Source organism: Pseudochaenichthys georgianus, chromosome 8 (genome assembly GCF_902827115.2).
Source record: "Pseudochaenichthys georgianus chromosome 8, fPseGeo1.2, whole genome shotgun sequence".
Taxonomy (NCBI): domain Eukaryota; kingdom Metazoa; phylum Chordata; class Actinopteri; order Perciformes; family Channichthyidae; genus Pseudochaenichthys; species Pseudochaenichthys georgianus.
The window spans coordinates 21,939,742-21,967,406 of NC_047510.2; the positions used below are offsets into that span (position 1 = coordinate 21,939,742).

General features: G+C 43.4%; 1 protein-coding gene across 3 annotated transcripts; it reads right to left on the reverse strand.

Moving 5' to 3' along the window:
- Nucleotides 1-723: 723 nt before the first annotated feature.
- On the reverse strand, nucleotides 724-27,162 carry LOC117450954 (ubiquitin carboxyl-terminal hydrolase 22). 3 transcript variants are annotated; one of them, XM_034088996.2, is made up of 14 exons: nucleotides 26,631-27,162; nucleotides 25,701-25,733; nucleotides 14,414-14,546; nucleotides 12,069-12,182; nucleotides 11,881-11,982; nucleotides 9,688-9,854; nucleotides 7,867-8,026; nucleotides 7,178-7,283; nucleotides 5,978-6,136; nucleotides 4,841-4,967; nucleotides 4,063-4,154; nucleotides 3,527-3,589; nucleotides 2,806-2,955; nucleotides 724-2,374 (listed from the first exon to the last, which is right to left on the reverse strand). In XM_034088996.2, the coding sequence occupies exons 1-14, from the start codon at nucleotides 26,748-26,750 to the stop codon at nucleotides 2,332-2,334; spliced, it is 1,569 nt and encodes a 522-aa protein (XP_033944887.1). In that variant the 5' UTR covers nucleotides 26,751-27,162; the 3' UTR covers nucleotides 724-2,331. The 3 variants fall into 3 exon arrangements, with proteins under 3 accessions (XP_033944887.1, XP_033944889.2, XP_033944888.1); XM_034088998.2 differs by lacking the exons at nucleotides 25,701-25,733; nucleotides 26,631-27,162 and adding exons at nucleotides 23,906-24,079; nucleotides 24,234-25,648; XM_034088997.2 differs by lacking the exon at nucleotides 25,701-25,733.
- Nucleotides 27,163-27,665: the final 503 nt, after the last annotated feature.

Below are 27,665 nucleotides of genomic sequence, written 5' to 3' on the forward strand. Positions count from 1 at the left end.
TATTGTGAATGCCAAATGAATATGGTAAAATACTGCATATTTACAGTACATTTAACATTTGCAATGTATTAACAATATTGTTATTACATTAATTTAATCCTAGGGTCTAAGGTTTGCTTTAAATCCTGAGGGCAGGCCAACACTTGATTTCTCCCAGATCTTCTCTGAGCTTAGTCTGACCACCAGGTGGCGCCATACTCAAACACGTAACTAGAGATGCTCTCGGGACAGAAATATGACAGTTCATTAGAAAGCTTAAAGGTTTATGCATGTCAAGTGTTAAAATGTGTTAAACCTTTGTTAAATGGATGCGTTTCCTTTCCGTACTTTCTCTTAAAGTCCAGAATACACTACAGCGTACATTCTGTATATTGACCCGATGAAGGGCAGTTTGATTGTCAGATAAGAAAAAAAACAACAAATACATTCCAATTTTGTTCCGAGTTTAATCACTGAAACGGATAATGAAGCTCTCCTCTTCCTCCTCATTTCAGCTGCGTCCCTGAATGTCCTTGGGTGGTCTTAACTGCTCCATGATACACCAATAACCAAAGTCTTTGATATTACTGTTCAGAAACCCACCGTTGCCCTCTAGCTGAGGTTCTGCAGCAGACCAAAGGATATGCATGTTGGTTTTGACTTAAAGAGCAGCTACACAACCAGGGGTTGTGGTTTTTATGTGGCATTACTGTGATAGGTTAGGGACCTCATATTATACATGAGTGAATATTTGTTTATTTCTGTATTTTATTATACATACACAATATGTGATATTCAAACAAAACAGACCACAACACCCTGATGTGTATGTGCATTATCTAAAGTCTTGACAGCATACTGATTGAATGGAGCACTGGGTTTACTGCACTGCAGAGGCAAGACACCACGGACCACACCGGTCTACACCAGCCACACAGTTGCCATGGAGAAGATTAACACTGATGGATTCAGAGCGAGGCTGTGGTCGCACAGTGCGCGTATACGTGCAATGTGTTTTATCCTTTATACATCTCACATGATCGTCTCCCCATCCCCAAACTACAGAACAAAAATCATGATGGGCAGCAGGCCTTGAGGCATTACTGAGGGTCATTTTTCACATATTATAAGATCATGAGAGCCCAGTCGCATGCAGTGTTGTTAAATGGGCTTTTTTTTTTTTTTTTTGCAGAGCATCCACGGTGTTCAATGAGAAGAGACCACAGCATGTATGGAGTCTTCTCTTCATAATGCCACATGAAACCCAAAGCTCACATTCAACATACAATTCATAAACAGCAAAAAGGTAGCCAATTTAACCATCACCATCATTATACCAACAATTCCACAAGAATGAAAGTATAATACGTCAAACAACATTTCCAGTACCAGGACAGCGAGGGACACATGACTGTACTGAAATTTAAAAAATAAAAGACACAAATGAACAGTAAACAAAAATGTGATGAGTTGCTAAAAAAAAAAATAGATATTCCCCACCCTCAACCAGACTTAAAAATAAAACAATCAACAGTAAATAATGGAACATGAGCACACTCAGGTCCAAATCTGCCTAGTTTCCATGGCAGCACTTCCCCAGCAACTGGCAAAGGCAGCGTCTCTAAGCCCCCCCATGTTTTGTTTTTTTGCTCTTAAAAAATAAATGTGTACTAGATTCATACAGTATTTCATAACAAAATTCACAAATGATAAGAATCATAACCATACCTTTAGAAATGTTCTTGCAAAGTTCATAATACGTTGATTTTATTATTCTTACTTTTTTTTTGTTTTTGCGTTCAGTCCTGTATGCATATGACAACAAACTGTCCTCTATCGAGTTAAACGCTTGGTCAGTTGAAAACGAGAGCACCATGGGAGAGAAATGGAGGGCGTGAGTGGGGGGGCGGGTGGTGAAGGGGGTCAGAATACTGTGAAAAAAATCCAGATGTGCCCGATGGAGATGACGGCCAGTCACACTCAGACCGCCCCCTGCAGCAGGTAGGGGGGGAGGGAGGGAGGGTGAGGGGGTGGGGGGAGGCCTCTTCCCTCTGCCCAAGCCTGGAACTGACGAAGCACGAACTCTTCCTCCTCCTCCATCTCTCCTCTTCATTCAGTTTTGTCAAGTAGATGCCAAGAAGTAGCTCAGTGCTTGTTTTTTTTTTGTATTCTTTTGAAAGGTTGCATGATTTCGCACGTCTTTTTATGTGTTGCCCTCCAGAGCTGGACTCTGTAGTAGACTGGTAGTCAAAGAGTTTCAGGTAGGTTTGTGTGTTTGTGTTTCATCCTGTCCCCAGGCCCTTGACTCTCTCGTTAGAAGCAGTGGTTCTTCGTGGTCAGTCCTCACAAAGACTACTCGTACTCAAGGAACTGTTTATGGTAGAATAAGAGATACCTGAGAGAGGGGGGAAAGAGTAAGATTTGTTACAGAGTTCATACTGTTTAACGGCCCGTCCACACTACAGCTTCAAAAACGGTTTCCAACGCGTCTGCCCATTCACTTTGAATGGGGTGACGTCACTTTTCGCCAAACTGCATTGTGGGAAGCAGAGCGGAGCTTTCCTGGCGTTTCAGGCTGCAAAAGTTGAGCAATGTTCAACTTTTGAAGCTTCTGAAGCTTTCGGTGGAAGCGTCAGCCAATCCAATCATAGGCCAGTACAAGCTCTAGCCAATCAAACCGCTGCTTGTGTGTCAGGGGCGGGAGATTCATGTGATTGGTTGTTGGTCGAGCTTCAGACACGCCCAGCTCCAAGCTTTTTTTGAAGCTGTAGTGTGGACGGGCCGTAACACTTCTTAGTACTGTCATTGTCTTGTTTCTGGACTCACCCTTCACTATCGAGTACATCCTTAATGCTGGCCTTGGTGATTATGGCGTCATCACATTTGAACCACTGGTCTTTGTGCTGGCGGATGAAGCTGGTGTAGTGGCCACTCTCTAATGTGCCTTGGTGGTTGACCACCGCAAACAAGGAATACCTAGAAAAAACAAACAAAGAAAATGTAAATATGTGTTTGTTTTGTTGTTTGAATCACTTTAGCACAAATATCTCATAAAGCCCCGTTATCCTCCCCATACATGGGTGCCTTCATTTGTCTTGAACGTCATGCTGCTGCTCTTTCAGGTCTTTCCTGTGTATTTAAAACGCCTCATCAATCATCCCCTTGAATACCGACTTTGTGTCTCACATATTATAAGACCTCATGTATGGAGTCTTCTCTTCATAATGCCACATGAAACCCAAAGCTCACATTCAACATACAATTCATGTATGTCAAGCAGCCTGTCAATGGTATTAAGATATTAAATTCCCCGTAAATGTCCTTGAAAATGAAAGCTATTGTAACTGTCATGGATGAAGAAAATTAAGCAGCGTTTAATTGGTTCCAAGTTGATTTAATTTGGGGAAGTCACAGCCGGGTGCTTCAGGTCATTAGCATGTGCTGCTGTGCTGGAAGAGACATTTCTACTATGATGTGTGCACTGCTCTGAGGCCGCAGAGTGTTAATATATCAGTTTGCTGTAGTACATGTGTTCAAAGGTACTCACTTATTGTCGTTGTTTAATACATCAACCGTCAGTTGATACTGCCCGTTCATCCTGCTCTCTTTACTGTCGGAGGCAGAAAAACAAAAGCAAGACATTAGCATTTGTTAAAGCTGCATGCACTGGTAAACATGTTACAATGGCACGGAAATCCACTAGGTGGCAGAATTCTTCTATCTCTGAAAGCCAATATATTCCCTGCCAGCGCCATAGCCTAATGATATTTCTGTCTCTGAACAGAGCTGAATGGATGCTTCTGCCAGGGGTGGGGCAATACTGCAACTGCATGCTTTAATGACATCAATATACATTTGTTGGAAGCATTTAATAATGATGTTTTGTCTAATATGCAAATATTTTAAATTACTGTGAGTGCAATGTCTGTATAGTGCATCATAGAGTATGCACTACAAACATTAACATACGATAAACCACGTAAAAAAGCTGCTCCTAGATCTAAACAGAAGACCTTGATGTGGACTGGCGGGACCAGATTCACTATCAGGGGGAAATCTATGGGCCCTAGGTGGGGGGCTTACCTGGATGCCATGAAGGGCGTCATGTCCAACTCTAGGGGGAAGGAAACGTATGTAGTGATCTTCCTCCGCAGTTTGGCAGAGTGCTCAAACCGCTGTAGATGGCCAGAGAGAGGAGAGGAGAGAGGGGGAAGGGGCAGGAACATGGCAAGAGAGCGAGAGTGGGGGGAGGGGAGAGGACACATTATTTAGAAATAACAGATATACTCACAACATGCAAAATACAACGCAGCTAATGAAAAGTGAAATGACATATTGTGTGCCTCACGTTTGCGCATTCACACCAATATAATAACAGGATTGAGCTCAAAACAATTTCCTTGGAAGCCTAGTCCCATGAATATCATAAATACGTTATAGACCTTCCCCCCCAATACTGGTATGATAAATAAAACATGGACAGTGGAGGGCTGGACAAGTCATTGAAGTCATTGGTGTCCTGGGACAATGGGTGAAAGGGATGGAAGTAATGCACCAACAACTGAATCAGATTATCAACACACCTACGCACAAGCAACATCACACGCATCGGATGTAAGGCTGCATACACACAGGGCAAAATGGATCACGTATATATAGGGCTGTAGAAATATCAAAACCGTCAAGAAATCATTTTAAAACGCATCTGCATTTGGAGGATTGTTTTTGGAGTGTCTTTGGACTAACAACAAAATAAGATGTGTGAACGATAAAAGCTCCCCGTACCCTAAAATGATTAAATTATATAGACAGATAATGTAACAGGAGATCATTGGCAGCACTTTGTCACCGGCCGACTCACTTTGAGATGGAAACACGCTACGATGGGGAGCTTCTTCATCGTCAGCTGTTTGGTGGACTCCTGGTAACTATGGCAACCGCCGCACTTGATTTTGGCACTGCTTCCGAGATGCTCGGGCCGCGTAAACCTGCAGAGGGAGGGTCGGAGCGAGAAGAAGAAGAAAAAAACAAGAGGAGAGGGTGTTAAAGAGAAGACAAAATGTGGGCAAACGAGAGACAGGAAGTGAAAACTTTCAGAAGATTAATTAGGTTCTATATTATTTAGTTGCGTTACATAAACCCTTTTGATCTCGCCTTTGCACCCCGCTAAACCAAGTCCTACAGATCTGAAGTTGATCTGAAGCTGTGCGAGGGCTTGTCTGCATGGAGAGTGTTTGTGCAGCCTCTCTGTAAGTCAGACCAACCCAGAGCCATGCTGGTAATGCCAAAGCCTCCATCACCACGGCAACAACACCAACCAGTTCTGTACCTTTAAGAGACTTGCTGCAGCAACTAGGGGTGTGTAAGGTGCTGCAGTAAAAAAAAAAAAAAAAAGTCAGAAGGAAAGGAGGCGAGAGAAAGAGGGGGAGGATGAGACGAATGCGAGAGGTAGAGAGTGAGGGCACGGGGGGAAAGTGTTATATGGAGAGGGGAGGGAGGGAGGGAAATAAGATAAGGAGAGGAGGGAAAGAAATTGCAAGAATGAAGAGGCAGTAGAGGAGATATGAGAGGTCACATCTGCTCTGCAAACCTGGTGAGTGTGGAGAAGATGAGATCCTGGGATAACAGGTTTGTCGTGGCTGAGCTGACGCAATACGTGACCTCTCATACAAGCGAGAGGATGATGAGATTTGTTTTTAAGTGGAGACGATTGAAACCCATCAATCTGGAGAGGTGGCAGAAGGATACAGGAAAATACGCCTATTGAAAGAAAAGTACTTCCTTTCCTTTACCAAATGTCATGACATCATTTATTTTGAAACTAACAACGTTTTAATAGCATCATGTTATTGTGTTTTTTGGCAAGAAGCGCTTATGATTTGGCTCCAAGTGTATTCTACAACCCAGGAGATGGGGATTTTAGTTCAGTTTAGATAGATACAAAAAAGGAAACCACACTGGCAAAAGATAAAACTGTCAGGTGTCAGCTGATCCGTACCTGCGCAGGCAGTCTGTGAGGGTGGTGGCCCCTGACAGGTGGCTCTCTCCATTCACTGTGCCGCCATCCCCTCCAGGGCTGAGGGGCCAGAAAGGTGTGGAAGAGCCAGGAAGGTCCAGGCTGATGTCCCAGAATGGATCTATCGTCGTGGAAACCCCACTAAGAGGAAGAAAAGAAAAGAGGGATTGATTATGAGTTTGAATAAATAGTGTGCAGTTGTGTGTCATCTATTACAGGTCATGATGAAAGGATGATGACACAGATGGCAATGCCCAAGCTTAGATTCACAGCCTCTGTAGACACTGATCATGTTTTGGTTTAAAGCCTGCTTGAACAGCGAACAATGAATGGGTGCATGATGTGAATAATATTCCCCACTCAGAGAATATTAGCTTGGGATTTGTATTTTTACAACCCAATACCGTTGAGTGATGGTCTGCAGCAGGGGCAAAATGGAGGCTTCAGTGAAGAATGCATGCATTACACATAAATATGCGCACAGGCTGCCGCAAATTACTGCTGTTGATTAGATGGTGATGTTACACCAAGTGGTGCCAGTAGGTGGCTTCTAAGGCAAGTGTGCATGCATTAATGATGCATGAGAGCAACCCTGCAGCAATATGGAACCATTATGGTACCATTTCTGTTGCCAACATAAAGCTTTGGGGGATGCATCTCCTTAATCTATAGTCTACAGAAGATGTATCTAACCATTACAGGGGGGTTCAGTTTATGGCAGAGTGATGCTGGAGACAGCTTCAGAGGACTCTCTTCACAGGTAACAATGCACTTTGCTGGGCTTGCCCGCAAGCCTGGACGAGGTGCTTTGCAGTTCAGTGCAGCGCGCTAGTGCTAATGTGACAGGACAGCTCTAGGGGGCAGGCAACGCTTGAGTTGTGCTGATGTCTAGACAACCCCCCCCCCAGCATCTCTGCAGGGACTGGGCCTTTAAACATTAGCAGTGGAGAGGACACAACCTGTGGTTGACCAACTCTGAGAGGACAGGTGGTGTCCACATCGATCAGCCAAGCGGAGAGAGGAGACTACGCAATCGCAGGACAGATAGATGATGGATGTGTGTATAGAACAGAAGGGGGGTGCTCCCTCAAGATGAATGGAGAGAAAGGCTTTCAAATGGGACTTCATTTTGAAAAATAGCTTCTTTATCATTTTTAAATTGAAAACAAACAACAAACTTACTGGCACACTTGACAGGTAACATCTGATTGCAGGCCCCCAGTGAAGATTTGGTCAATGATGCAGTTGCAGTGGTTTGGATTGTTGGCCTTCTTCCCATTGTCATCTCCTGTGAAGAGCAGAAAGTATAAATAGACAAACAGATAACACCTACGACCTGTTTAGCACCTCTAAAGCGCTCTGTCTGCCGCTCTTTCTCACTTTACGTTTCCCCTGCAGCGGCGCCTCTGAGCCACTTCACAACTCTCCGTGTCGTAGCTAATGGAAGCCTCACTGCAGGGTCTGAGGGTGAGTCAGCCTGTCATTGCACTGCAGCAGGTCCTATTGACATTCCTCACACTGCTAGCTTCCTTCCTTTCCCTTTGGTATACAAGATTGCCTATCTCCTTCAGCATGCTTCCAGTGAAGTCAGGCAGTATGCTCTGTTGGTCGATCTAAAGTACAACTACACACGGCGGATCAGAGGCGGTAGGTGGCCCACACACTCCATGTCACCGACATCGATCTTTGCTGCGTTTTCTATTCAGCCTGACTTGGAAAAGCTGCAATCCTGGCTGATGTATAATAATAATAATACTCGAGAAAGCACCTGAAAACAAATCTAGGGTAAACCTTTGAATCTCGCTGAATTTAAAGGGAACCCATTAGTGTTTATTTTTTATTTTAAGACATTGATTGGTTATATGGCTTACTGATGGTGTCCCCTTTGCAGTGCCGGTGTAGAACATCCAGAGCTGCGATGAGGAACTCGTGGGCGTCTTGTTGCTCGTATCCTGCGAGGTGACGTGCATGAGTCCACACCAGGTGCAGCAGCCGGAAGGGAATGTGGGGTGAGCGGTGGCCCGAGTAGAACTGAGAGCGGGGAAGAGAGATGGGGGTGAAGAGGAGAGGGTGGTTAGCCTAGTTTTCCAGGTGTTCTTAGGTCCGACATATTTGATCACCTCTGTGACAGGCTCATTGCCACAATGCCCACTGGTCATCTATAATTCATTGCTGAACCGTAGCAAACGTTCCGTCCGTACGAGGTGATCTCTCTCAGCTGCTGCTTTCTACAGGCATCTTCAGAAACACGAATTCATTCCAACACACATCACCTAACGACAAAAGCAGTAATGCCAGCTCGAGACGAGAGGTGTGTGTGATATATGTATATACAGTATGCAATTTGTTTTATCTTTATTAACCATGTCTGTGTTTCTCTCTTCTGTTGCTGCTGTAACGTCTGCATTTCCCTACATGGATCAATAAAGGTCCATCTGATCATAAGACACAGTACTCAAAGACATGGTTGAACAACGTGATCGTATGGAGCAAGGTTCAACACCGCAATGACGTTCCAACCAGAGCTCATTAATGCCAGAGAGGGCTCTCATTTCTCAATGTGGTGATGGTGCAAACAGTTTTGCTTTATTCTACACAGCTCTCTCTGAAATATGTTTGAGCTGCTCAGAGAAAACAAGCTGCACTGACATCTATTTTGAATCTTACAAACGCTGCTTCTTCCCAGCCGTGTGAAGGTGGCTTGACAAAGTAAAGACGCTACGAGAAGAGGGGGTAACTGTGCGGGGGAGGAGAGGGGCTGATCAAAGCGTGCCGCGTCTCTTACCTTCAAATATATAAAGCTGTGTGTGTGTGTGTGTGTGTGTGTGTGTGTGTGTGTGTGTGTGTGTGTGTGTGTGTGTGTGTGTGTGTGTGTGTGTGTGTGTGTGTGTGTGTGTCTGCAGAGTCAAAAGACGGCATCTGATGACGACATTGGGCTGGTTAAAAAAAGGAATGAAGTTGCGGGATGGAAGTCTGCTAGGAAGACGTGAGTGGTAATATGTGTGGGACAGAGAGTGTTTGAATGGATTAGTGTTTCTTGTATGGGTGACCCCGAGTGTTCCGTCTCACACACAGCTGGAATCCTCAATCACCGTCTGCCTCGGCGTGATAGAGGTGAGCGATTACCTCCTTCATATGTTATATATTGTATGCGTGTGTTGCGTTGATTGGTCGGCGATGACTAAACTCATTATAGCACCACTTGCCATCTGTAGGCCCATATACAGTGGGAAGTGAGAGGGTGTAAGAACAAAAAGCGAGGCCGTGTGGGAGCGGAGCAGGCAGATATTACATAACGTCCAGGGCCGATGAGTTTGTTAGATGTGAAACAGCAAACTTTTGTATTAAAGAGATAGGCTTAAGAGGCTATAAACAGCTGTGCAACATACAGTCATTTGCATGTACTAACCAGGTTAGATACAAGTATAATTCTGCTTATTCATTTGCATGAGGCCCTGTTCATTCCTCTCAGGGAGGATTCTCTTCTCCTCTCCCTGCCTCTCTCTTCGAACTCGACAGAAGAGCTCACCAGTGACTCAGCCTGCTGCAATGAGTTGCACTGCGAGAGAAGGCATCACATGGTTTGAAAAAAGACCTATAATTGTACCTCAGTTTGGACCAAAGTCATCCTTTTCTATGTGGGATCGAGCAAATCTATGTGAACAAGTTCAAACACTAACTGTGGATCATACCTCTTGAAAGAGCTGCGACATCTCACACACCAGACAGGAGTTTGATTGCATCTCGCACTTGTGTCTGTCGGAGAGAAAGAAGTCTCGCAGCAGCGGCGTGTGTGTGAGAGCCTGAACAATGCAGTTCATGAAACACGTGTTGCCCAGGTTTATTAACCCTCGTAAACCTGCAGGACAAGGAGAGACAAAGACAAGTGTAAGCACAACATGGCATTGAAGGCTAAACATGACTGTGCTTCTTCTGATTCCTAATGCTGCGAAACGAGGGAACTTGAATCCCAAATAATTACCTGATCCCTGATTTGACCACGTGTTATCTGTGGCCAGTTTTATTAGTAAGCAAAACTGAATTAGTAGCCATAAGAACCACAACTATGTATTGATATTTTCCTTTTTTTTGTGAGAAATAGCTATTTTTATTTGACTTTTGGACCAAATCTATAATGGTTTTGTTATATATCAGAAAAAGAAGCATCTCACAGCGTCACCTAGGGATGGGTACCGAGCCCCGGTATTAAACGGGCCCCGGGGCTGAATTATTAAAGACCGTGGTACCGTTAAGCTCCGACGTTATCGGTCTTTTTATCGGTACTACTGGAGACATGTAAAAAATATATGTATTATTGCTACACAAACATTATATTGCAGTTTTAGTGTCGCCAACTCCGTTTCCAATATGCAAAAAGACTGCAAAATGCATCCCGCCTGTGTGCGAGGGGGCGGGGCAGTTTACACACACGCAGCTGCTACATGCAGCAACACACACACGGAGGAGATGGCGGAGAGAACGCGCTCCAAGGTGTGGTTAAATGTTACCCGCCTCGATGCTCGTTGCCTAAAGTGCAATAAGAGTTTAGCATGTAAGGGCGGTAACACGAGCAAGTTGTCTAAACATTTAGCAAAAGTGCTCCACATCCAGACGGAGGAATGCACCGGGTTCGACTCTCTTCTTTCTAGTAGCTCTGTAGCCCCGTCCACGAGTAACGTTTCCACGTCAGGTGTTATGTATGCTAGCAGTAACACACAGAGTTAACTACATTATACAAACATGGGTTATGATTAGAGGTAACCGAGTTATTTATTTTGTTAAAGTTTCAGCTATTCCGTTTACAGTTCTGTCATCACATTATTTAATACGATTTGTTAAAACATTGTTGTTTCTTTTGATGTTTTTAATTTAAATAAAAAGCAATGTTAGTTTTGTTCACAATTTGTTTAGTTAGTTTACCTTATTTTTTTTCTCCAAAAGAACCGATAAGAGTACCGTTAAAAGACCGGACCGATAAGCGGTATCGATAAAAGTAGTAGTACCGTTAAAACCTTAACGATACCCATCCCTAACATCACCGTGGATTTACGGAAATTAAAATGGGCATCTTTGATACTTTTAAATTATTTACTTCTTCTGGATATCATTAAATTAATTATTCTTAGAATTAACTGGCAACTTGGTGGACAGTGTAAATATTTGTTACGGGCCTATATTGAACCATAAATATAGCACCCACATCTTAATCTGCCTGAATATTTATAACACATAAAAGTGTAAATATTCAAATATGTTTGCGAATGTTTGTTCTCTTATCAAGGTGTTGGGTCAGGTCTGCCAGCAAAACCGTGTGTATCCTGGAGCTGACTCCAGAGCTGTTACTGGATTCATTTAAAGTGAGAAACGAAAAGCTACGATGTTCCAGTGATGGCCAATAGAACAGGTGAGACACAGCCAGGTTTTGGGCTTGATCCAATTGAGCGTGGTTTGGTTCTGGAAGAGAGCGCTCAGCGTGAGGTTTATTGCCTCAGACTGGTCCACACACACACACACACACACACACACACACACACACACACACACACACACACACCTGCACAATCAGGGCTACCAACCAAGCTCTTTGGAGATAATAGAAGGGGTTGAAGGATGGCAGGGGGGAAGAACCAAAAGCTCATGTACTTTATCAGAGACAGAATTGGCAGGAAGAAAACATGTTCTGCGGAGAAACAGATTGAGGGGCGCCTCTACAGCGTCGGAGAGGGAACACTGTGATGCTGTTGGATCCTGTCGACCTTGGGTATCACACTTTAATGCAAGAGTGACCCCAAGTACACTTGCTCCATAGGCACATGAAGATAACACCCAGCTCTAAAGGATCCCACACACTGTCTAGAGAGGAGTCTGTGCAGTCTAGTGCTTACCTATGGTACAGTTTGTAGTGATTTTCCTCCGTTTTGGATTGTGTCGTAACAATTCTAGCTCCCTCTTGGTCGGCTCCCATGTTGTGTATTTCTCCCCTATGCCTGTGGATACAAAGAATCACCAATAAGACGGCACGATATCAACTTGTCAGAAAAGATGATATCTGAGAGAATACACAATGCTCTACCTTGCAATTTCCAGGCTTTCCTCTGTTCCTCTTTAGCAATCTGCTCCATGTCTTTGTCGTATATGTAGTCTTGACACACAAAACAATATATGCCACCGTATAATAAGTCTATCGCTGGAAGAAGGGAAGAGGGAGAGAGAGGGGACGAAAGAGAGATTGCACCATAATTACAAATAGATTTTTCCAGCACAGTAACACACATTGGGTTTTATTTTATTGTCCAACCTCGCTGGTGCAGCCAGACTCAAGACACGCGTTTCTCCGCACTGCATTCCATCTCATTGCTTGCACTGGGCAATTAACAGATATGAGGGGAGTAGTGATGGAATAGGTGTAGTTGTCTGCCACCCACACCTGGGCGTTCAACTAACACCATCCTGTTCCATTTTCAAACTCCACGGCAGCAACACCTCAGCTCTGTTGCCGTGACAACCTATTTTTAGCTTAACTGGACATTTTTCTGTTTTTGGTGCCACCCACACTGACAAAGTGAGCCAACACATCATGTAGAAAACCTGACTGGTGTTTGTTATATCATTGTCCCAGGGACATGTTTTGTGTGTTTAAGCAAACGTGCAAAGAAATAAGTCATGCAGTAAAACAAAAAATGTAGTTGAAAAACCATCTTTCCATCTCATCTTTCTTTTCTCTTGTAAAACACGGCATCATTGGGTAACAATTAGTTGACAAAACTCTGACATGGCCACAAGAGGAAGAAGTCGATTGAGTAGTGAGTACTGAACAAGATGCAGGCAGGAATTCATAAATCGTACTCATTTGAGTGAAGAATCCAAAGACTGGTAGGTGAAAGAAAAGGAGAAGAAGCAGTGTTTCCCACGCATAGACTCAGTGAGCCACCCAGGTTATTTTGATACTGCATAAGCATGTTTGGCAACCCATTTTAGTAGTTGTAATCAATAGTACAATCTCCCCATAGGGAGGCTGTGGATCAGTGGATAGTAGGGCTGCTCAATTAATCATATTTTAATCGCAATTACGATTTTGGCTTGCAACGGTTATGAAAACAACAAAACGATTATTTATTTCAAATTATAAATTTTTTGGATTGGTTTTTCAGTTGAATTATACTTAAAGTTCGGGGTAATCAACTGTTAAAAACATACTCTTCACATTTGTTTTCAATAAATGGATGTTTTCAAAGTAAATGGATAATTGTTTTTAATAATCGTGATATCAATTATTGACCCAAATAAATCGAGATTGTGATTTTTGCCATAATCGAGCCGCCCTAGTGGATAGTGTGCCGGACTTGGAATCAGGGGATAGCAAGTTCGAGTCCCACTGCAGTCAGCATGTCGTTGTGTCCCTGGACAAGACACTTCACCCCAAATGTGGGGATTGCCCACAGTACTGAATGCATGCAAGTCGCTTTGGATAAAAGCGTCTAACAAATGACATGTAATCTAATGTCTGTTCCTCCCCAACCTGTTCTTTCTGCTATCTGACAAACACACAGGCATTCATCCGGAGTTAAAGAAAGGTGGGCATCATGGACACCTCTGCACATTCTAATTAACTCATAAGTTAAAAAGATGTGAAAAGGAGTCCTGAGAGGGCAGCTTGCCATCTAGCAGACAGGGAGTTTGGTTAATTTGATTAGAGGTGGAGAGGAACAGGGCGCCACTGTCAGAGAGGCTCCAGTGGAAAGCTCAGGTAATTAAGACTGTGTGCGTGTGCGTGTGTGTGTGTGTGTGTCCAAACTGTTGAAATGCATTAAATCAATTAAGGCCATCCAGACAGCTACCACGAACGCCTACCGTCTCCCTGGTTGCCATTTTTAGACGCTCTCACTGGTGTAATGTAAAAATATTGCTCGCTAGTATCATTATCGTCTTTTGCATAATTAGCATGTAAGGTGGAAAATAGGCTTTCTGGTAGCTGTGGATTAGCCGTCTCTGCTCCTCCCTTACTGCTGTATGAAAGGGAGAGTAGGAACTTCAACCCATGACATTTGACTGGCTAAGGCGCTCACCAGAATGGTAATGTGCTGCAGTTAAAGTGAGGTTCAGCTCGCTGCCTGTCTGAGGGGGAGGAAGTCTCTCAAAGTAATGCTGTAATCCTTTGCTGGTAATAGCTGATGCTGCAGTGGGCCACAGGAGTGCATGGGAATATGAGGAATGAGGTAATGAGACTGAGCCTTGGACGTCGTAGGGAGGGTCAGTATAATGTTTTCGACCATCCTTTTAGCTCTAGTGTGAGCCATTTGTTCAGATTAAAAAATAATTATTATCAAAGTTGTATTTTAATTCATACTACACAGCAATTCAGATTTGTTATAGATATAAAACACTTTAAAAAGGAGAGTGTGTGTGTGTGTGTCTTACCTAGATTGTGTCTCTTGTTTTTTGCGTGCTCGTGGATGTGTTTCTTCGTAAAACAGCCGAAAAAAACGCAGTAGAGACAAGAGTGGAGTCGGTTCAGGTGGGCACCACACATGTGACAGATGCACGACTTGGCCTGGAAGAGGAAGACAAAAAGGAGAAACGGGGTTGAGGGTCAGAAGAAAACAGTCAGTGTGTTGAGAAAAGGACCCTCTGCAGCAGGACAGAGCGATACTGTAGAGAGGCGTCAGCTGGCAGAGAGGAACCCCCTGCCAGCTGAATCAGATGTCTATCTTCACACTAACACCTCAGAGACACGATGCTCGACTAGACCTGATATGAACTGATATCAACGCAGAAGAATGACAGCGTATTTCCACACTGTATCGCTCGCTCTCAAATCATGATGGGATTTAATGCTTGGCAGGCTAACTGGAGAAGGTCACTTGAATGTGTCTGAGGCGCTCTCTAACAGCAGCTGGAGTGTGTGTAAATTGATTTGACTTGAGAGGTAACGGGACAAAAAGAACATTACAATGCCTGAAACTGTCTGCAAACCTGTCAGAAAGGAGGCCTACGTTGGCGTCACAGGAATACAGCTCCACGATTTATGCACAATAGAGATTGGTATAGTGCGCTAAAGTTGAACAACAACAGAGAAGGTTAGTAAGTATAGCATGAGTGGCGATGCCCAACTATTAGTGGGAAAGGGAGTGAGAGATGAGGGCAAAGATGAAGAAAACAATGTGTGCATGATAAAGAGAATTACAAATTCTGAATCAAAATGTTGAAGAACTTATTACTGCATTTTGAAGGCCTTAAGACCAACAACTGTGCAAGTGGTCTAACATTTAACACACAACCCCACATCCTATAACACTCAAGCTAATGAACACAGAAATATATGCCTCCCAGACATACAGGCTGTTAAACTGCATACCTGTCTGCTGCTGCGGAGTCTGAAGTGTGTTGGAGCTGTGTGAGGTGTCACTGTCCGATTAAGCTATTTGAAAATAGGTTGTATGGGCCATGAGGAATACACATTCCATTTTATCATTAGTGCTCTAAAATATGTAGTATATATTTTAGCAATGATTTCACTCTGTGCTTTATACAGTTCCGTTGGTAATGTGAGTGAAAGCACAGAAACAAAAAGTCTGCCAGCCTGATTTGCGAAGCAGAAAGTGAATAAGAGAGGAGAGACAGAGCGATCTAATCAGAACCTTACAGGGTGCAGCAGACTACGGCGCATTGAGCCGCCCACTCAAAGACAGACGACGGAGAGAAAGTAGGTGTGAAGCAAAGGTGAAGAGAAACAAAATGAGGACTATTGGCGGGAGAGATTTACCAGTTTCTGGTACACTGTGTGAAACCAGCCTGGAAGAAAGACTCACACTCCTACACACCTTGCTTTAGCTATTGGATAGAAACTCAAAGAGCCTGTGCAGTATTGTCTTTTGACTGGAAATACAAGAGCAGAACCTGATACCATATGACCAACATTAAAGTCTATTGTTGCAGAGAAGGAAAGAGGTTTTTTGGTCAGTTTCACTTCCTTCTCACTGGATGACACATAACCAAGAATGGTCTGTGCATTGAGATGACTACACGACTAAAACCAATACCACTCATGTGCTCGAAGAAAACAGTGGCTATATCACTAAATAACTTGCTATTGTTCAGTGACCCAATACTTCCACAACCAAGGCCACAAGATGGTAAGTTAATGTCATGTAGCTTTTTTGGGAGCTTATAGTTCCGACTAGAACCAACACAAATGTGGATACCAGTGGATTTGCAGTGCAGATATTCTATCACCTAAAGCCTAAGCAAGTTTCTACTTTTTAAATATTTATGATGAAGCACTTCTAAAGGGTGGCTTGAAATATTGCTGAATAAATAAATACAAATAAATCACAAAAATATCCATTCTACCTAACAGACGTGTTTTCAACAACTAAAAATGTTGATGTTAGAGATCTGAATGTCTCATCTGAGGGAGTGGTCGGAAATGTTGTGTTTGTATGGAGAAGACGACAAAATGGAGACGCAATTCAATATTGATTTGCTCTCATCGTGGTAGGCTAAGTATTTGGGTGTTACATCAAACATGCTACTAGGCACTGCCGCAGAGATGGGCTGCAAAACTCAGTCAGTCTGTGTTTTGGCTGAGCATTAGTAGGCGTGGGCTGGATTGTGATGACATCGCAGTAGAGGGGGTATTCAGGGTCGCAGACACTAAGCTCTGTTTTTATTCATATGGGTCTGTTAGCCAACCAGCTCTAAATGGGTGTGTGTTTGGGTCCTGTGAAAGAGAAGGGGCGAATCAGTGTGGTGCTTTTCGAGGTTGGAAACATGGGGAGTGAAGGGAAGGAACAAAATGTAGACTGTCACCAAAACCAACAACATCTACAGCAGATTCTTTGAACATTCAACGAAGAGCTTGTATCATTGACAGGCTATGAGAAGAGAAGGGAAGGGTGTTTTGAGAATCTAAATGAAACTCTGTTTGCACTACACATATATAAAAAGATAGGGCACTTTCAAATCCTTAATGTTAGTAACACATCTCTAAGCCTATCCTACATAAGCAGTGATGTTGTTATTCCCCGACTTCACCTCTATTGCACCAGCACTCACAGTAAAAAACAAGTAACTCTGCCCTTGCCATGCCACGCCCGCCCAAACATCCTTCACTGCCTGAACACCCCTTTAGCTGGGAGAAAATCCATCTTGCACCGCCCCTTCCCCCCCCGGGACTCTGTGGCCTCTCCCTCTCACCATGGTTCACAGACCGTCTACTCCTTACTGTCAGCAGTCCTGCCTTTCACTGAACCCTGGGCTTTTAATGTTCTATTAGATCAGCTATTGATCAGCCGCTGGCTCAGATGAATGGAACAAGTATCGGACAGGTAGCAAGCTCACGGCCGTGCTGCATTTCCCATCTGGGATGAGCTCTTTGAGGCAAGCGAGGCTGGGCACCGTGTCCAGGGGAATCACCCACTAAAGTACACAGCTGCTGATTGATGAAAGAACGGATGGACAAAGGCATTAGCTGGATGAATAGGTCTCTCCAATACATCTTTATAGTGAGGGCAAGATAGCATTACATGCTTTGTGGGTCCACTGAGTGGCCATCAGCTATGACCCATGTTCAACAACAGCAGGAAGCTTTCAATGTTCTAGCTGCATACATATACATCTAAATAAAGCAACGTCCATACTCAGCTTCTCCGTCTCCTCTTGCATTATTTCAAACTGACTGCATAACTCCTACCTCAGCATGTAGGTTAATTCATTCATATATTCAAACAGAGCCAGTAACGTGATGAGCTGTAACTGAGGAGGAGAGAAAATGACGACAATGATTATGATGTGGACAAAGGTCTGGCTCTACTGAGCACGCTCCTGCTGCTGCAGAACCGACCAGGGAGGGGGGAGAGAGTCAATACGGGGTAGAGTGCGGAGTCCAGATATATGAGAGCAGTGACTCACCGAGATGCCTCACACTGAAAAGCTTCCGCATGCTTCTCCACACAGACTTACACATCAATGAAATTAACAATGGCTGACATGCATACTGCATATATGCAAGAAAAGACACAGATCTTTCCACAGGCTTATATACACACACCAGGATATTTGCTACGAGTACTCAGCCACACACACACAGTCCTTTCTGATTCTCTAACTAATACGAACAAGCACAGTGAGGCTGGGGAAGGAGACTGATGGTGATGCTCCAGAAACGTGCTGCCGACTGACCCCGTGGGGCTGCTGCCTGTCAGAGCCTTGGCAGGATGATGTTGTAACCGCCACCCCCCCTCCCTCCTTCCAACTATCCCCCAATGACAAAGCCTTGCCTGCAAAATGCATTCTCAGTGAGCAGCCCTAGGGGGGGACACAATACAAATGTTTTATATTCTCTTTTGGCTTCCGTCCTTCATCAGCTCATTGTAACCTCTGTTGACAATGACATGTTGTATGGTCTTTGTATGAGAATGTATTCCCATCACATGCAAATTAATCAGTGGGAGGGATGACGGATTGTTGGAGAGTGCAGTTTGGCCTCATACTGTCACACACTGCTATAAGGACATTATGGCTAAAGCCTGAGCTCCAGCCTAGTTTTTCATGGTAGCTTCTTGCCGTCTCCGGGTAAACAAATAAAACAGAATCAAATGAGGATGAGATACTCAACGGTGGAGTGGTTTTGGTGCCATGTTGAAAAATGTAGTACAATGCTATGTTGTGGGTGTGTGCATGTTGAGGGGGTTGGTTAAATATAAAGAGGGTTGGCAGTACATGGGATGGATCTGCATAGGTGGGCCTGTGTGCATCTGATTAGAATTAATCAATAAGGGAAAAATTGGCAGCCTGTGAATCTGTATTGGTTTTCAGAGATCAGAGGAAATAGGAGTAAAAAAGAGGGGCAGCAGAAAGGTTTTTACTTTAATTATGGTTTATGGTGATGCTCAAACTGCGCCCAAAAATAGTCCATCAAAAGGATGGACTGGTTGAATACACATGCTTTTGAAACTGCCACACTGTCTAATAAAGACAACAGAGCCCTAACACAAGAGCACCATTCCACATTTATCAAATTCACTGACCAAGGCTACCAAAAGAAAATTGACAAACAAGTTCAGCAAGAGGGAGGATCATTCAGACTGAAGTGTGTTTGTCTGCACAGATGGTTAACAGTCTAGCTAAAGCTTAACAAAAGGGTGTGGGAACACTTTGTTCCATCGAAGGAAAATACATACACGCTGCATCGAAGAGAGACTACTGTCCTGACTTAAAGGAGACATGTCATGCTTTTCCGGTTATTACCCGTCCCCTTGTGTGTTATGAAGGTTTTTATGCATGTAAATGGGCTGCAGAGTCAAAACCCTCAAAGTGCACCCTGTTGGGAGTAAAGCTCCCCAAAACGCCTCGTTGGAACTATTTGACCTTCTTCCATGTTCTTCCTGGACATTGTGACGTGTGAACATCCAGTAGCCACGCCCAGAACTATGACACGATACGGTCATGCGGTACCCGGAACCAAATGGGCCAATCCGTGGAGCCGTTACGTTACGTCCGCGGAGCTGTTACGTTAAGCCCCCGCTGATTGGTCCAAATTGACCAATCCACGGACTTCCGCACACACTCAGTGCAGGCAGCTCTGCTGATTTCTCCTCCCTGGCTGCAGGCTGATAACAGACAGTTGGGATCGCGGCGAAATTCTCTCTGCAGACCCATTCTCACAGCGTTTATCAACCTTTTTCTTACTCAATATCAAGCCACACTTATTGTTTTTACTTCGGCTGTGACTTTGTGTGTGCTCAGGTTGAGTTTGGCTGTGTTTCGCTAAACAAGGAAATCACACCTCCACGGAGCTCAGCGCGATTCACAACGTCCCGACTGGTCTAGACCAATCGGAGCACACTGTGCTCACATGGAGGGGGGGGGGGGGGGGGGGGCAAGAGCTGCAGCGAGCCGTTTAGTGGAGAAAGTGAATACTGCTGAATACCAATGTGAGTTTGGAAAATTGCACAGTATTTTTCTATTTTAGTAGACCTCAACAATGGAATTATGATCAGTGGAAATGGCCATGACACCTCTCCTTTAAACCCAATGTTCAATTCTTTTTTATCCACATAGCTGTATCACTGAGCCTTGATCATTACCTCCATACAAATCTATGCGAACAGCCTACAGAAAAGAGGCACAGTGGGGCTATTCGTGCACTGCGGAGTCTTAAAAGTGACTACATATCGATGAGACCTAAGTAATAAATGATCTGGCAAGGGTTTAATGCCATATCTTCACCTTTTTCACAAGGACAAAGAACAATTTACATACAAAATGCCTAGTCCCAAGAAAAGCTGTCACTTGGTCCCGGGGTTTTAACAATAGGGAATAATTGAGTGTCCACACTTCAAGAGATTGATTGCCTCTTGGTTTTGGGCTTTGCCGGCCCCTGGGGAGTGATTGACAGCTCATTAGCCAGATGGTAGAACTGAGGGAGGGTGGACAGCAGCCTCATTGGCCGGCTCAAGTAATGACCAGCATGCTTTGTAGCAGCAGTGTCTTTACTGAGCCTGGTGGACATTCAAATGAGAAGTACTATCTCTAACTTTAAGGAAGGGCAAACTTAAAGACATGGTCAGGGAGAGAGATGGAAGAGAATTTCAGTCAGACAACTTGTAAAAATGCAAAGGGTAGGGGGGTGGGAGGAGTGCTGGATTCAGTTTACTTTTAGGCTAATTAAAACGCAAAGTCATGCTCATCCTCAGGCACTAAGACCAACCATCCCGAATCCATATTAGCCTTCAGCTAATAACAGCCGTAAAAACAACAACTGCTGCTTTTATGATTACCATATTAATATACGTTTTCAACCGGTTCCGGAGGAGCTGTCAACATACAGCCTGATGCGGCACCCCACCCACCTATTCTACCACCAATTTCACTATTGTGCCTATACCAATGTTGCATCTTCTTAGCTCTATTATGGAACATTTCTAAAGCACAGTAAGAGACCTTTAGCATCTATGATCTTAAATAACAGCAAAGATGAACGCGCTATGGCAGAGCACGAGGCACAATGAAGACTTCAAGATCACTATAGTGCCTTTATACGATTAGTTAATATGCTGATTACATGTGGGAGGTTGGATTCTTTGAGGCTGAACAATTGTGAGGCAGAAGGGACGACACAACGGGAGACACAAGTCCCATTTACTAAGAGAGGAAGTTACAGAACTTTACCATTTATTTAGTCTGAGTCACAGAGCCTTGGCTACAGTGACTGACAAACCAAAAGCCACATCAGACAAGACCTGGGAGTGACAGAGAGCGCAGACATGGAAGAAATAGAGCTGGAAGGGGCCAGAAACCAAAGTCTGACATCACCAAACCCACTGAGTGTTGTCTGTGAGGCAGAGGCATGAAGGGAAAGGATGGGAAGCAGGGAGAAAGGGCGGATTACAGGCGTTGCTATGAATTTCGCAGGATCCAAACATTCACATGAAAACCTCAGAATTGGTATTGCCGTTTTAATGCAGTTTATATTTTGTGTAATAAAACAATTGTAACAACTCAAATACATTATTTTAATAAATGAGAACAGACAAATAGAGAAATGTAATGGGATAATCAAGAGGCAATGTGTGCTATGTCTGCAAATAAAAGAAAAAAGCGAAAGCAAGGAAAGGAGGAAGAAAAACCGTGGGAGTGAAAGCAGAAGAGGAAGTCAGGGCTACGAAGAGGCTGGAGGAACAGATCCTGGTGCTACAAACGTATGCTGATGAGTCAGAAAGCAGGCCTGTGATGTGATGGAGAATGATCTGACAAAGAGATGTGCTCAGAGCACAGGAATCAGCCACTCTCTTGGGTTGGCTGTGCCTGCATTTCATGTGTGTGTGTGTGCGTGCAACCGCCCGCATGTGTGTGTGCGTGAAATAAGAGGACATTAGGGAGAAAGGAATGACACGAGGAAGTCAATGTGTCCTCCTTGAAAATGTATCAATTTTTTTCTACTTCTGAATTCCCAGCAACATCTAGTAACCAATCCTCTCATTCCCTCACGACAAGCAGAAAGGGGGTTTGCACTAGTGGGAAAGGGACGGGGTATGGTTCCCTCTGATCATATCATATATGATTTATCAAAAAACTAGGATAAAAGGGTCAGTCAGTCAGTTCTCTAATCACAACCCTCACCCCTTTAATCAAAGTGACTGCAAATTCTTCAAAGAAATGATGTCTGTAAAATCCTGCCGACCCCACCCACCCTGCTTTCATCTCATTCTTTCCCGAAGACAATAGCTCTGGTTTAAGTGCATGGCAGATTCCTTCATGGCAGCAGTGTTTTAGTAGAGATAGAACCTCCACTTACAGACAGTATAAACCGTATTCTCTGCTGAATGGAGCAGCACACAACATAAATAACCATGACCTTCGTGAATATTCACACCACCATAGCCATTCGCAAACTATAAATCATAAATATGACCAGAGCTGGGCCTGAAGAGGAATACATTTAACCGTCAAAAGCAAGGGCAGGGCAGGCTTCCATCTTGGAGCTGTTCTGGCATCCTTCTGTGAAAGCCTGCTTAAATGGCACATGGCAATCTGGTGTAACATGAATCTCAATTAGGAGAGGAAACATTCAAAATCTGTGCAGACAAAGGCCCACGTGCCGTACAACTGCTCACTAGACTCATTAAACTATTATACACCCAGTAATAATAGATTAAGAGACAGGAATCAAAGGGAGGACTCAGGAAGATAGAAGGGGAAGCACATCAGAACAATAGTTCCTCCTCTGCATTCTGAAATGGAGCCAATGTTTGTTACATGACACAAACTGACAGTCTGCGGGGGGGTGTAGCCCCTCTGGCTATATGACACATAGCACACCTCGACTAGAGCAGAATATAATGAAGCAGGGATGAACAAAACAAGCGCACTAACATCAATGTGAAAACACTATTGCATACTGGTTTATTCCTGCCGGCTAGGACATCTTGAATACAGTGATTCATCTGCATTGTTTACTCCATGGGGCATTTATGTCATATACAATTATTTGGAATAGTAAGTGCCTGTGAACGGACATGTTTATGCGAAAAGCCTCTCAGACTCTAGGTCTGAAAGAGGGCACAACAAAATCAAATTTGTGACCAAGTTAAATCAATAATTTATGGATAACAATTGTGTGTTTACAATAGTACAATACAATGCAATCGTGAAAACCAACATGCGCATCCCAAGCTAATGCGGCATTTCATCTAGGAACGGCATCATTGCAAAAATAATTATTATTAATGTTCACTAATTAAGGATAGCAGACCCAAAGGCACAATGGCTTGTGATGTCATCTCTGTAAACTCCTATCTCTGGCACTCTTTCATTTGCTACCCATGGGGGTTTCAGATTGTGCATGCAGAGCAGGCGACAGGCTTTCCACTAATGTTCCTGCACATAGCCTGGGAATTGATTTTAGCTTGAGGTAAAGAGGGTGGCAGTTTGAGGAGAGGCTGCTGAGGACAGACGGTGAGTAAGGGAATGAGGGGGGAAAGGGGGGTTAAAAACAGCAATTCAGGATAAAAGACACGGGCAAGTGAAGCCAGGTCTGATATTATTTTTAAAAAGCATCCCAGTCTCTGAATGGAAATGTTTTTCCACTTCCCTCATTGCAGAATATGCCTCTTTTACAATAGCATTTTAAAATCTTACACTGCTGAAAGACGAACATACAATAAGCAGTGCCGTAACATGCATTGTCACACATTCAAATGTCAACATATTAAAAGGTAGGGTAGGTAATTCACTTCAGAAACACTTTGTTATATTCCATGGAATGCTCTTCACATCCCGATAGCAATGAATATATTAAATGCTTTGACAATAAATACATAAAAACATTTCATCTGAGGAACCCGTAGCGCTGTAAAAAGCACGACCAATCATCTGAGCCGGCCCGGCTAAAATAACTGGATGGCCTACCTGCCTGTCAGCCTTCCATCTCGTGCACATACTTCTCTCGTGCCCTCTTTGGTCATGTGCGCGTTCGTGTGTGTTGGAGGAGGGGCTCTGTAAGGAAGTGCCAGATTTTTTCCAGTTGTGTATTTTCAAATTCGAGCGCACTCCAGCTGGTTTCTCCATTCTTACCTACCCTACCTTTAAGGAGAGATGCAGGATTTGTATGTGTATTAATTCCACAATTTAAAGATACCAGGATGTGATGTAAAAGCTTCTGGTCTTCTAGCTCATATTTCTGAGCTGAACAAAATCAAATACTGTCTCGCCTCAGGAGAATGCTCTGGATGCGTACCTCTGGAGCAGCACTACACCTGCTCTGCATGTCGGAAGGGTAAAGAGTCTCTGTCAAGGAGGCGTGAGACAGGATTTGTAATCCCAGATAGCCATCTTTGAGTACAATTAGGCAGCAGAGAGAAAACTGCATTCAGTCACTCTCCTTCTTCTCTGTATTAGTCACCTGTATCAACAGTGTGTGTGGGTCCATAAGAGCAGAGCAGAAACCCTTAGTACATAGCGTTACAGATATTAGACAGCTGTTAAACAACAACATCCCAAGCAAATCTAAAAGGATGGAAAATGTGACTTTAAAGGACATTAATCAACTTCAATTCCAGTTTTCAGTAATGCAACCACATGACTAAAGCTCAGAAAATTGACAAAATATTAACATAGCTAGCGGCATGTCTCTCATAAATGAAGGAACATGGAAGCCTTTCCTTCACTTGCATTTGCAATATCAGTTATGTAAAATGGTGTACTGCGGCACAGTAGCATGTGAGAGGAACATAGTGGTGTAGGTGGTGCTCATTTTTGGTGGATGACAAAGCATACAAATTAAAAATATAACGCAATCCAGCCTGAATCTACCCCTGACAGCTCCCTGCCATGTACAGGGCACGGTAGATAAACACTAAACAGGGAAGAGACATTTCACAATACCCCTCAATTATATATCAGTGTTTATCTCAAAATGACAGGTTTTTTTTTTTTTATCAGAGGTGAATCTTAGTAGTAAAGTGGTTCTAGCACTGGCTGTGGAGCACCTCGTCTTGGTAAAACAAGTTGCAGTGCTGAGACAATTAGGCCTGAATAACTGATACAGACAAGGCTCTCGCACAAGTTATCGAAAGGCCAGGATTGCAACAGCTAAACATGCATGTGTGGTTGGGCAGAACATTAAAACGTCGAGAGCAACAGAAAGTTGTTTAACCGACTGACTGAGCTCCTGTTAAATGAAATTTGTGCCAGGTAGTGTGTGTGAAAGACTAAATATTTGTTATTAACTTTCATCGGATGCTGAAAAAAACTATTGCATTGTGATTAACTCACTGCATTTGAGGACAGGCCATACATTTTGAGATGCTCTCTAGCACTGTGTAATACTAAAGGACAGGTACATCAGGGTGTAAAAAGCCTTACTAAAGGCTGTTTTCAAACTAAAGCATGTCACCACAACACTGTATAAAAAAAAAATCGACTATTTTGCACTAGCCATTTGCTTTGACATGCCTGCAATGTAACTAGCTATGTTTTTTGCTGTTCTGCTCATAGACCGCCCTCCCACCCTGTAATCTCCCTGGCTGTAGCTGTGTACCACAGCAGAAACAGGGATGGGTCTGAGTTATTCCGCTACGTAGTTTCACATCTAATATTCAGTCCATTAAAAGAAAACGCACTGAGGCACAAAGATAGGTGAACAAGCCAGTGTGTACTCATCTGAATGTCAGTGAAGATGAGGAGGGGATAAGCATCAACTCACCAGCTCTGTCCATCCTGCATCACTCTGAAGCACCTATTATATCACAACGACATAAAAATGTATGACATATATAAGAGAAGAATGGGTTTTTGTGCAACAGTCAGGCAAGCTACAAACGATGTTAATCCACAATAAAATTGAAGAATGTAATCTTGTTTTTTTTTTCATAATGAACATCATTGCACACAAAACAACAACAAATGTATGTTGAAAAGAAACAAAAAGAAGAGAAAGGGTGTGAAAATGAAAGAAACTGCAACACTGTCCAGAGATGACATCATAATGTAGAAAGCTATTCGGATCTGTGTAGGCCGAGCAGGTGTGGGATAAACCCAAAAATAAATTGGCAATGAAGTAATCAGCTGACGTCCCAGTATCCCTCGTGAGAGAATGACCAGTGCAGAAAATTACACTGACCTGGGACGCCCAGGAAAGAACCGCTAATCTGTGGACCTAGTGTGTGCGTGTGGAGACACAATGGGTACATTTGGTGTGGTAATGTTAGCCTATAGCCACAACTCTCCTCAAACCGAAGTTTAGCCATGCGGCTAACTGCTCAGCATCTACCAAAGAGAAATGCTAAGTTAACTAACCGATTGACTTGCAGCAACATGTTTAATAATCATTGCTTGAGTTAATAAGCAGAAATTAAACAAAAGAGTTAAGTTGGCAGAGAAGCAAACAGTCTCCGCAGCACACCAAGCTGTCTTGCTAGCTAACTCACCGGTGATAACCTAGCAGGCTAACCCTAGTAGTCGCAACATTACTGCTGCAAGAGTGCAGTTTAACTTCAACCGCTAATTTGTTCGACCCGTTCATTGTTTGTACTTCATGTGGGGAATAATTTGCACTCCAGTTCCGTTTTTGTCGGTGCCACATTAAAATCATTTCACTTTTCTGAAGCTAACGTTGCAGTTCCTGTGTTTTTACCTTGCGTCTCCTGGCTTCAGCAGTACCACTCCAAACAAAGCATTGGTATATGACTCGAAGATTTTGTTTCCAATTATCCACCTTATAACCGTTCACATGGGAGCACCCGGCCGGACTCATGACAGACAAAACATTCAGTTTGGGTTTTTTAGGTGACAATGAAAAGTCTCCTGGATGATTCACTTAGCTAGCTACCTAGCACGAACTGTATGTCCAGAAATGGTTTCCGTTTGGAAATGGGACAATCGATGTAGTATCCAAAATACTCCTCGGGCATCTGACAAACACGGTATTTGATTAACTAGCTACACATCATGTAGTCACCTAACGGAATTATCACTTCTCTAAGATTTCTGCTCCTCTGGCTGTTTTGACAGTTGTCTTTTCCTTTAGCGTTAGCTCCAGTTCCACTCTCACGATTAGTTAGCTTTCTTTCTCTAGTTAGCCTGCTAACACTCAACTACAGCTTCACAATGCCCGCCCAGCGTACACCGTGATTTGTCAACACAAAGACGTTACGTCACTACGTTGGTTCGCTGCGCACGTTGGGTGCGCTTGGTTTGGATCCCAATGTGTTCCGTGTGGGTGCATTTATTATTTTAAACATAGATAGGATGCATCAATGGCGTTACCGTAACATAAATCACCTTCCTTACAGGATAGGGTGGAACTATATCAAATGCACAGTAAAATTATTCTGTATGGTGCAAAGCTGTAATATGTTTTTTAAAAGGATACATTATCAACAAGGACCAAATATGTATGTCACTTTCTTTAGGACAATCATTGCAGATGGCTGTTCGACAAATGCTTCATCTGTCACTTGGATACACGTATTGGATAAACTTTGGAATGATGTGCAATAGTAAAACAAATTGAAATGTGTTATAGTCTTTGACAGAAAAAAAGAAGTCCTAAAACTAAATATTTCAATGTGAAATTCCCCAGTATATTATTTATATCCAATCTTTATTCCAGACTCAAGGTCCATATCACATACAAAAAGACAAAACACACATCAATAAATAAGATAAA